Genomic DNA, 12,169 nt, shown 5'->3' on the forward strand with positions numbered 1-12,169 from the left:
CCATTCTCATACTCGGTGGGTAAGACGGCTCGTGAAACTCACCACATCCATCTAGTGCCAGTATTACATATATCTGTCACGTGTATCAGTGACCAAGACGCGGGTTTGTATTGGTGAATCGGTTTATTGGATCTTCACTAGTCATAACTATAATTAGTTCTTACACTCTCAACGTTACAATAACTGATACACATGTAGTCTCCAATGTCAACACTTCACAGCTGAATCCTCACAACTCCTTTCCGTGGCGGCTTCGTGTCTTTGACTCTCGGCTTCTCAGCTATGACTGACTGCAAACGACATTTACTGTCCCCAATAAACCTTCAACACAGACACCATAGAAAACATTATTATTTTAGATATGTTTGGAGTTCTGTAGCTTAGCACTGGGAATGGTGAGGACTACATTGAAAAGAAGTCTCGTGATAGCTATCTTGCCAGTGCATTGGCGCGCTGATTGTTGCCTAACGACGAGCTATAAACATTCGGCCTATTGTTGCGTGACATAGCAATGGACTGTTTACCAAGAATCTGTCTTCACGGGAACTTTTTTACCAACCCGTTGCCTAGCAATGGGTGTACATGTAACATTACATACAATATTTTGGCGAAGGGGTAACTTAACGTAACTAGAGCAAGTACTACTATTTGCGGAGTGTGTTCTTTGTTGGTCTTAAACACGCATTCACATTTGAAAAAAAATCTATGTTCATATTAAACCCGAAATTGCCGTTATATTACTAATGAATTGCTATCCCTGAATTACGAATTCACGCCATGTGTAGGCCTCGCTCTATAATATTAACTACTAATTATCCACACCGATTGCTATTACATAATATAATGGGTCTTCATTATTTTGATTAAAATATTACGGACTTTGCTTACCTGTTTGCTTAAGCTTCACATTTTGAAGTCTGAAATTCATATATATCCCATGTATATGTATAAGTAATGCAGTATCCTCACCATGTCAGTTGCAATGAGTTCTCGGAGACACCGATAGAGGTGCCACTTGACGGCACGCGAGTGGTCTGAGGTAAAGCTGCCGAGGAGTGAAGCTCCGTCCAGCACTGAGGACTGCGCAAGTCTGGAGCCCACTCTGAGCTGTATTGCCAGTGTCTTTCCCCTTACATTGTTAATTTACCTAACTCCATGGAAGTGGACCCTCATTACCATGTTCACAAGAACACTCCACCGGTCCCTGTCCTGAGCCAGATCAATCCAGTACCTACCACAATGTCCTATTTCGCTTAAGATCCATTTTAATATTATCCACGTACCTACATAACATAGTTGGTTGAGGCAATATGCTACAATGTTTTGGGTTCGATTCTCGATAGGATCATTGGATTTTAAGTCCACCTAATCCTTCCAGCCGCACTATGGCCCTAGGGTCGACTCAGCGTCTGACAGAAATGAGTTCCAGGAATCTTTCTGGGGGTAAAGGGCTGCCGACTGGCGCGTGAGGCTGACAACCTCATCGCCATCTGTGAGCTGATTTTCTAGAAAATTTGAGGGCCTCGACGTCTCACAACCCTCTGGGCCTCCACGGCCTGTTACAGGGATAGCTTTACCTTACCTAAGTGTATATCTTCCTGATGGTCTCTTTTCTTCTGGCTTTCCCACCAATATCATACATGCGTGCCTCTTCTTCCCCATTCGTGCTACATGCCCTGCCCAACTCATCCTCCTTGCCTTGACCATTCTAATTATAAAAGTACAGTTTATGAAGCTCCTCAATATGCAGTATCATAATGCTTGGGCCGAGACATAGCTGAAGCGGTTATTCGCTGGCTTCCCACCGCGGCGGCCTGGGTTCAATTCCGGGTCTGGTCAAGTGGGATTTGTGGTGGACAAAATGACACTGGGGCAGGTTTTCTCCGAGTACTTCGGTTTCCCCTGCCGGTCTTCATTCCACCAATTGCTCCACAATCATCCTCACCTATCATCTGAGGCTGGTACAATAAGCCAGAAGTGGCCGCAGTACAAGGGACTTAGTCCCACACCATTAGCAATAAAAATAAATAAAAAATCATAAAGCTTCCAGCAAGGAGTTGTCAAAGTGATGAGGCAGGACTGGACTGTTGTAGCTGCAGATGTCCACTGCAAGTGGTTTCTGTGCCCGCTTGGTTACCAGGTAACAGCGAAAGTGGCCGTACGCGATGTTGCCCGAGCTCGTGCCAGGAACCGGGGGCAAATAAACTTAGTTTTGTTGCATTACTCACCGTCGCCTTGTTTGGAAGTAGTCTGTGATGATTCTGGTGTTGAGACGCTAGTGCAAGGAGAGCAATTCTGTTCCCTGTTGCCATTGGTCGTCCGTCGTGTCGAGGGGCGGAGTGTAACAACTGGTCATCACCAAACAATCGACAGACAAATAATAAGAAAAGCAAGAACTGAGAAAGTAACCGTGATCAGATTAGACAGACAGACGGACGGACAAGCACGCAAGCAATAAAGCGGACGAATAACAATGAAGTCGCTGGAGTTGAGCTGTTTTTAATCAGAGGATAAGTGAGTGTCGGTACTAGAGGGAGGCTCTTATGGAAGATGTTTCATTAAGTCCAGGAATGAATATAATTTATTGTTGCTTGTTGCTTTTATCTAGTTGTAAATGAAAAGGCCTTACTCTTAATTATCTTATACATAGTAGTTATGACTGGTTTTAAGTAGGCACGTATTCGTGAAACTAGGTATGAAATTTGGTATCTCACTTTGAGGCAGAAACATGAACATGTTTAAGTATACAGCGTGGAGGGGACCTCTTTGGATCTAAGAAGGGGGCTGTAATAGGATCATGGAGAAAACTGCATTATGAGGAGATTCATAAGTTGCACCCTTTATGATATATTATGGTGATGAAATCAAGGAAGAAGGTCGTAGCCCGCAGGGAAACCATGAAATACATACAAAATTTAAATTCGGGTCGTGGGGGACCTCAAGGAAAGAGACCACTTGGAAGATGTAGTCATACGCCGGTAAAAAAAGGTAAAGCTATCCCTGTAACGGTTCGTGGAGACCCACAAGGTTTTGAGACGTCGAGGCTCCCACATTTTCTAGATAATCGGCTCACAGATGGCAGTGAGGTCAGCTTTACGCGCCGGCCGCACCTTTACCCCCAAGAATTTTCCTGGTACTCATTTCTGTTAGAGGCTGAGTCGACCCCAGGCTTGGTACTTCCTGACCTGTGATAACTAATGCCATCATGGCCGTTGTGCGAATTTGCGAGATGGTAGCGGCGTTCTCAGTTATTTCGTCTCTTGGAACGAAAAATCAGTAGTTTTATGACGTCACTATGCTGTTTGCATGTGTGTGTATGTATGCGTGCTTCTCTTTTTTACTATTAAACAAAGCTGACTCGAATTTCATGAAGTTGTGTCATTGCAAGTAGTTAGTTAGTTATTGGAGAGGGTGGGTTTCCCCATGCACTTAGACCTGTATCGGTCCATTGTGCTTCCCTCTATGATTTATACCAGTCTCTGTATCCTACCGGCACTGGTGCTTACCACCAGTCCCGCCCAGCCAGCGAAACCGGCTCTACTAGCTAAGAGGTATCTATAATGCTTCCCCCATTACCAGAGGTATTAGAGACTGCTGGTGGGCGGGAAACGTCCACAATTTGGCTCAGTGACCTCCTTTGGAGATATGAGGTTCTATTACGTGCCGTAAAGCTACGACACGGGACCCACGGCTTAAAGTCCCTCCCGGAGGACTTGTTCCCTGAATTTTTCCGCCCTTAAAAATTCGACGACCTCCGCCGGGTATTTGAACCCACGTACTACGAGTCATGAGGTGGGAACGTTACCTCTAGACTACGGAGGCCGCTGTCATTGGAAGTAACACATTAAAGCTGAGAAACAGGAATTATCTTCAGTCTACCTTCAATTGTCAGTGTAACTGCCGCGAGGCATCAGTACTGGGTCTAACATGAGCGGCTTCCCCTCGGGTTTTGCCATTTACAAGATTGGAAATTTCTGTAAACTTGAACGAGATGGACGTGGGAAGTATAGTGATCGCCAGAGCAGGTCTGTACGACGTGGAGAAGAGAAAATTATTGGCCCTACCGGGACTCAAACTCCGACCCCTCTGTCTTCGAGCCCGTAGCCAATCGCTATACCGACGCCGCTATCTCGGCCTCCCGGTAGAATAGTAGGTGAAAGTGGAAAGTTCATGGGAAATGCGAGACAGTTTATTGTAGGGAAGGAGCAAGAGCGTCGTTTTGTCGAGAGGGTACATTTCTGCTGGGCCTCGTCAGCACATTCCTAGTTATGGGTCCCACTGAGACCTACGACCATATTTTTCTTCTTTCAGAGATTTACATGCTTTGAAATGTGGCCTCTCTTCGAGAAGAGAAGGGGTCTGACTGTTACTGGTCACTCCCCCTCTACTTGAGGTTGACTCGACTGCGAGCACGCACGCACTCACGCACACACAAGCAATTCCGCCCATAGAAGATTCATTGGTATTTTAATTTCAGTGCGTAGCTCATAGGAAACACATTACATCTCCGCTACAAAGCCCAACCGGTTAATGCTGTTTAGGGAATTTATTGTGAGAACCATACGGAACACAAATAATATATATAAAGATCCAGTTCGTACCTCGCAGGAGACACATTACGTCTCCGCTACAAAGCCCAACCGGTTACTTCTGTTTAGGGAAACAGTCGCTGTTTATTGTGAGAACCATACGGAACATACAATTAGATTGTGTGGGCAGAATGCAGAGGTTTAAAATGTTAAAACAGGTGGCGCATATAGAAGCCACTGTACCCTGCAGGGTTAATATAAAATCGCGTCACTTACGCCACTTCTTGAAGCGCGGATGTTTATTATCTCCTGATCTCCCAGCTCAGACACTGACGCATTGTTGTCATTTCGAAGCTGCTGAGTGTACCGTAACGAACAAACACATAAAGGAATAAGAAGAAAAAATCCAAGAGATGTGTCCAGTTGACTAAACTTTAGCTGCGATCATAATTATGACACCTGCTAGCCAGTTCCCATTGTACTTGTCTTGTATTATTCTACCCATGAATTCAGATGAACGCGGAAGTGTACCTAGTAAATGGACAACGTGCAGTTGTAATTACAAAGTCACATTAAAAGACATAGCTATGTTGCCACATTGGCACTTATTTAACGTCTCCAGGAATCTCAGCCTCGCGCTCGTCTGGTCTTTGCAGTAATGGCAGGCTTGAAGTCTGGTTTCATAACATCTACATCAGCTGGGGTAAAAGATCTTTTTGTATATAATTTCTTCGCGATTCAACGGAAAGCATGTTGAATTTGACAACAGTGTAATGCCGAAGAAACAGCAGGTGTTTGGTATTCGCTATCTGTGATGACGAATTTTAAAATCTTGAGTCATTTTGCTACAATTATGACTGTGAAAATGACCAAATTATGACATTAAGTTCTTATATTCTTTTCAAATTGTTGCTTAAGTTTTCCATATGTCCCTCCTGCACGTAACATCTTCATGAACGAAGACCATAAAAATAAAGCCGGAGTTGAGGTTCCCTTGACGGTGCACATGAAGAGTGTGCTCTGTCCTGGGTTGTAAATACTATTTGGGTTTGTAGAAATTCACAGGTGTTTCGAAGGAACATACTCTTTCCATCTTCAGAATACAGAATTGTAGCCAGGTGCCCGGTGTGTGAACGTCTGACTAGACGCCATTATGTCCCACAGTAGTGTTAAGATAGTCAGTCTTTATGCCATATAAAACTCAATTTGTCTGCATTACAGTTACTTCTGTATAGGGAAATAACATACGGAAACAAAAAAATACCAGTAAAGGTAAACTATCCCTGTAACAGGCCATGGAGGCCCATAGGGTTGTGAGAAGTCGAGGCTCCCACATTTTCTCTAGACAATCGGCTCACAGATGGCGGTCAGATTGTCAGCGTTACGCGCCGGCATGCTGCCCTTTACCCCCAAGAAAATTTCTGGTAATTTATACTCGTATTAGAAACTGAGTCGACCCCAGGGCCATAGTGCGGCTAGAAAGATTAGGTCAATTGAAAAAATCCAGTGACCTCATCGGGAATCGAACCCGCGACCTTCCGGACTGTAATATAGTGCCTCAACCAACTACGCTACTGCTTGCCCCAGTACAGATACCAATGTGTGGGCAAAATACACAGTATCTTACTATTAAAACACATGGTATATATAGAAACCACTGTGTTCCTGATGGTTTACAGAGCACGCCCTTCTTGTTATCATGGTATTCCTTCCGGGAACATTTGTCACAAATTTGTTTTCCCTCAGTTTAAGATATACCTATTTATCTGCCTTATCTTCTCGTGGTACACCGTGTTCCTTATTTCAAGTACTTATTGTCTGTACATCGTCACAAACAAAAAAGCCTTACGCCAAGTTTCTAACTTTTCAGGTCGTGTTCGGATCTGTTTCGAGCGCCAAGTAAGAGCGCTCTGTCCATCTTACACGTTAAGCAGTTCGAAGTATTGCCGAACTTTTTTCGTGAAATTTTATGTTTGGGAGTTTAAGGTGGACCTCAGTAACAAACGCTTTACACAAATGCCTTGTAGGCGTGTATGCCACAGTCTCCACACAACTTGTATGCAGCTCTCTTAACATTTTTCAGATGTTTAGAACAAAAGTTATAAGAAAACAACACGAAAAGGGTCAGGCACGTTCCAGAAGGAAATTGTTAGCATTATCAAATGCAGGAGGGTCATATGGGCGGTGTATGCAGCATTCGCAAGAGGAGTAACAATGTAGTCTTTCCTCCTTCAAAGACATTATTGCATAAATTCAAGTAATCTCGGAGGAAATATTTCCAAAACCGTATGCTTTAGGTACATTGCTCTTGCTTTAGAAGCAGATTTTTTTTAGTAAAGTTCATTTCCCTTTCCTTCTCAGTAATTTAACTGCGGTCTGTAAATTCTGGCCCACTTGTTATTTCTAACGCGGAAGGAGGAAAATAAACAAAACACCTCGTACACTGTCATGTACTCCCCATTTAGAAACTCGGCTTAACCGAAGTTGAAAGCACCAGTTTCCTCCTAAAGACTGATGAGCACCACACAGGCAGCACAGTATCATAAACGAGAAATCATCACCCCATTTGTTATATAATGTTGAGAGAATGTGAAGCAAATTGCATTATTCCCGCTAAGAACTGTGTGGTGATTAAATTGAGAGCTAACTGCCGTACTGGCCTACAGAATTTTGTACACGTAGCTCTGATTAAGTCGCTTTCTGACGAATTCGAAACTACATCTTATTGGTTTACACAAATGAACGGCTTTTCCCGCTGTTAACAGTACAGTCGATAGTGCAGGTTTGTATGAGTTGAGTTACTGATACCGTTTCAGAGGTTCAACTGAGATCTATTAACACGATTATAAACCGATGTTAAAATAGTTAACATTTTTGTTATTTCATGTAAATAAAATAACCCGAATATAAAAGATTGTAATATCGGTAACGTAGTTTGTTGGGGCAGCGGGTTCGATTTCCGATGAGATCATTGGAATTTTCAGTTGACACTCAGCCGCACTATGGCTCTGGGGNGGAGCCTCAACGTCGCACAACCCAATTGGCCTCAACGGCGTGTTACAGGGATGTCTTTACCATTTGTTTGCAGTATCGCTTTATAATCGTTGTATTGGCGGCAAGCAATTTTACTTTTGATTCTTGAGACACACAGCACGATGCAGGAAACAGAGACTAATTCGGTTGTTTAACGTTTACCTTGCAGATCGGAAGGAGGCACCCCACCATCAGCAGCATCAACTGAGCAGAGAACAGAGAGACTGTGGTAAAAGTGACCCAAATAAGGAATTGGCGATGAAGTTCCCTCTGGACCAGCAACCGCAGGACTCAGATGAGTCTGATCATCACCAGCAGACTGTCCCGCAGCAACACATGTGTCCTTACTGCAACTATACCAACAGCTCTGAGATGCGCATTCAGGCGCATGTGCTGGCTCAGCATTCCCAGTCCGAACCGTCACCCCCTTCGTCTTCTCCAGCACGCGATTTCCTGTGTCCGCTCTGCCAGGACGGCTTCCGGGACCGATCTCAACTGGAACGTCATGTTATGCAGATACACAGCGTCAACTCTGAAGGCCTTCAGCGGCTACTTCTTCTCGTTGATCAATCCCATTGGTTGAACGCAGTGAGCAGGTCTGGGCCCTCGACACCGCAGTCCCAGCAACCACATCAACAACAGCAGACACCCCCTGGTCCAAACTCACACCCAAATCAGATGATCAGCCCTTCTTCCGCCTCCAGCCCAGCGGGTTCCTCATCCGGGGGCAAGGACCTAGATTTGAGTGGGAAACAGAATCACTCAGATGTGAACTCGACTGAAGACCGAGACGAGACGATGCGTCCGGATTTACTGTCACCTTCACCAGACGACCAGATGGACATGGACGAATTCAGGTGCCAGACATGCTTCAGGAGTTGCAGGAACATTGACGAACTCTGCATGCATCAGAATGAGACAGGACATTTGGAAATAAAACAGACACCAAACGGGCCGGGTTATCTGTGTTGGAAGAAAGGATGTAACCAATACTTTCCCACTGCGCATAGTCTTCAGATGCATTTCCGTGAGATTCACGCTCGTGGGGGTGTTCCGGGCACGCCAGGACATCAGCAGACCATAGCCGTGTCGGAAAAGCACGTTTACAAGTACAGGTGTAACCAGTGCAGCCTCGCCTTCAAAACCATGGAGAAGTTGCAGCTTCATTCGCAGTACCATTTGATACGTGATGCCACGAAATGTGTGCTTTGCGGCCGTAGTTTCAGGTCGGTGCTTGCGCTTCATAAGCATGTGGAAACATCTCACTCAGAATTGTCCGAGGACGAATTGGCCGCATATAAACAGAGCTTGTTGAGTAACCCTCTACTTCTAGCGGGTCTCAGCGGTCAGGTGTTGGACCCTTCTACCAATGATTTGTTGAAGAAAGAGAGTTTGAAAATGGAATCCGAAGACGTTATGGATGCAGATGAAAGTCCTAGTAAAGACCAGGGTCACAGTCAGGATGACGGAATGGGCAGCAATATTGGGGACGGAGAAAACAGCGACGACTCCGTTGTTTACAAAGAACAACAGTTCCTAGAGGATTACCTCAACAGTCAAGCAATAGCAGAAGACAGCTACAACGATCCAAACCGTAAATATAAATGTCACCGCTGCAAAGTGGCATTTACGCGACAGAGCTATTTAACGAGCCATAACAAAACTTTACTTCATCGCAAAGGAGAAAAACTGAGCTACCCTATGGAGAAATATTTAGACCCAAATCGACCTTACAAATGTGACGTATGTAAAGAGTCCTTCACGCAAAAGAACATCCTTCTGGTGCATTACAACTCTGTCAGTCACTTGCACAAGCTGAAGCGTGCCATGCAGGAACAGCAGCAGCAGAATAACAACAACAACAACAACAACAATGGCGTGTCTGCAGTTTCGCCGCATGCAGTCGCTACAGCGGCAGCCGCTCTGGCTGCCAGCCTTGGAGTGACACCTCCACCTACTCCAAAATCAGCTTCAGTCTGTGATGACGATGATAAGAAGCCATACAAATGCAACATCTGCAAGGTGGCTTATAGTCAGGGTTCCACGCTGGACATCCACATGAGATCGGTGCTACACCAGACACGGGCGTCAAAATTGCAGGACTTGGCCATAACGGGTCAGATTGATCTCAGCAAGCCGCTCATAGAGCAGCCCGAGCCACAGAAAGCACAGGATCAACATAAGAAAATGCTGCAGGATATTCTTGGTACCGCGCCCAAACATCAGCAGCAATTGTCTTTGTCTTCGCTGACGTCGCCCTCATCGGGAGGCAGCAGCAGTACCAGCAGCAGCGGCGTCACCTCGCAAGTGCCGTCTCTTGTCCCGGGATCTTCTCCCATCACGGGCAGTAACATAGTTCCTCAGTCCACCGCTGCCGCTGCGACTGCTTCAGCAGCAACGTCAACCAACTCGATCATGTCACCAGTTCCTAATAGTTTATCGAATAACACTACAAGCACAAGTACAAGCAATGCGATGTCCAGTCATCAGCATCACCACACACAAGCGCCGCCCTCGCCTCAGCAGCAGCATGGCATGCTCTCATGTCAGAGATGCAGTGCACTTTTCGTCAGTCAGGAGCAGCTGAATACACACCAGCAACTGTACTGCCTGTTTGGTAGCCCAATGACATTATTTCCGCCTCTTCCTGCCCCACCACAGAACTCCAGCGTCTCAGTGTCATCGCAGGCATCTCATAGTTCCCCTCAACCTGGCACGAAGACCCCACCTCCTCTTCCAACCACCCCACAACAAGATGAGCCTTTCATGAGGCTGTCAATGCCAGGGAGGAAATCGTCACAAGTATATAAGCACCTCCTGGAAAGCTTCGGTTTCGATCTCGTGATGCAGTTCAATGAGAATCACCAGCGGCGACAAAGAAAGGAGCGGGAAGATGAAGAGATTTTGTTACCAGTGGCAAGTACTCAGACTCAAGTGACAGAGCAGCAGGAGCAGCACCAGCCCGTCGTTATCAAATTGGAAGATGAGCCTCTAGTGTCCATGGAACAGGACCTGCCAGAAGTGGCCAAGTCAGTATGTCAGCACTGCCGAAAAGAATTTTCAAGTGTGTGGGTCTTGAAGGCCCACTGCGAAGAAGTGCATCGGGACTTGGTCCCACCCGAATTCCTCGAAAAGTATGCTCAGCGGTTCAAGTCTGAATACGAGAAGAAGACAGTTGTGGTAACGGCAGCTACTTCAACCACACCCACAGGAACACCTGTTGTCACTACACCCGTCAGCCAACAGTGCGTGGCCACGTCCACGAGCAGTACCTCGACAAACATACCTCCCACCATAGACTTAACACCTGAGAAAGACAGCGAGGATAGCAAAGAGGCTGTTTCCAAGATAGTTCAGCAACAGCAGCAGCAGCAGCCGATGCAAGGAACGCCTCCAGAAATGCCTACTACTGCTCCCAGTACGCCGACGGCATCTTCCACCCCAGCGTCCAGCACAGACTCCATTCCTGCAACGCTTTCGACGTCTATGGCGGCAGCAGTTGCAGCGGCGTCGGGTAGTATGGGAGGTTCTGCAGCTGGAGCAAGCAGCAGCGCGAGCTCAAACCTGTCCATGTCGCTGGCGCAACAGATGAGCGAGATGCAGGCAGCACTAAACGTAATGGCGGCCTCTCAACTCCAACAGCAGCTGCAGCAGTTCGGGACGCCCATGATGATGGGAATGGCAGGTCTCGGGATGGGTCTCCCGCTCGGGCTCAACATGAACGCACTCGCCGCTATGAATCTGCAGCCCCCGCTTGTGCCTATGATGATGCCACCGCCGCATTTCGATCCGTTGAGTCTAGCACAGGCCCAGAACTCGATGTTCTCTCCGCAAGGAGGCGCAGCAGGGATGGACCCGAGCGCGATCCTGGCCAAACAGCAGCAACATCTGCTTCAGCAGCAGCAGCAGGCGGTAATAACTCTCTCTCTACCCCTTCAGTACTCTTCTATAGCGAAAGAGCTCATATATACTTTCTTTACTTTTTTCTAGTTTCTTAGGGTGGGGTGAGGCTGAGACTGAGTCCACGTCATACCTCGCTCACCAATTGGCCTATTCTACCAGTCCCAGACTACAGACGATGGTGAGTGGAGAATTTGGTGGAATGAGAATTGGCAGGGGAAACCGAAGTACTCGGAGAAAACCTGCCCCAGTGCCGCTTTGTCCATAACTGATCCCAGGAGACCTAGCCTGGGCTCGAACCCGGGCTGCCGCGGCGGGAAACCAGCGACTTACTGCCTGAGCTATGGTGCGGCCTCTTTTCCTAACCCGTCGAGATTACATAATGAAGAGACGCCCGATTTATGGCTTTGTCACTATTTACTTCCATAGCTCTCTTAATGGGAAACCAAATGTATGCCCATTTTTTCGTTGAATCCTCGGTGCAAATACTGACATGCATCTTTGTTTTTATTATTAATATACACCCGTCAACACAACACATTCGCATTAAATAATGAATATGTTATAATTCGCTTATTATGTATTAATGGGATCCGGGATAGCAAAGTCGGTACAGCGACTGGCTACGGGCTAGACAAACGAAGGGTTGGAGTTCGAGTCCCGGTAGGGTCAAGAATTTTCTCCACGTCGTCCCAATCGGTTCTGGG

The 12,169-nt window shown here is 46.4% G+C and overlaps 1 protein-coding gene across 3 annotated transcripts in view; it reads left to right on the forward strand.

Annotated features, from left to right (window-relative positions):
* LOC111874714 (zinc finger homeobox protein 4) overlaps positions 1-12,169 on the forward strand; it is a 310,881-nt gene that overhangs the window by 102,289 nt on the left and 196,423 nt on the right. For all 3 annotated transcript variants that reach the window (XM_023870448.2, XM_023870447.2, XM_033755572.1), the window contains exon 3: positions 7,732-11,474. In XM_023870448.2, coding sequence (XP_023726216.1) covers positions 7,732-11,474 — 3,743 coding nt within the window. The remainder of the gene's footprint in view (positions 1-7,731; positions 11,475-12,169) is intronic.

The sequence above is a fragment of the Cryptotermes secundus genome, unplaced genomic scaffold (assembly GCF_002891405.2).
Source record: "Cryptotermes secundus unplaced genomic scaffold, Csec_1.0 scaffold313, whole genome shotgun sequence".
In the NCBI taxonomy this organism is placed as follows: domain Eukaryota; kingdom Metazoa; phylum Arthropoda; class Insecta; order Blattodea; family Kalotermitidae; genus Cryptotermes; species Cryptotermes secundus.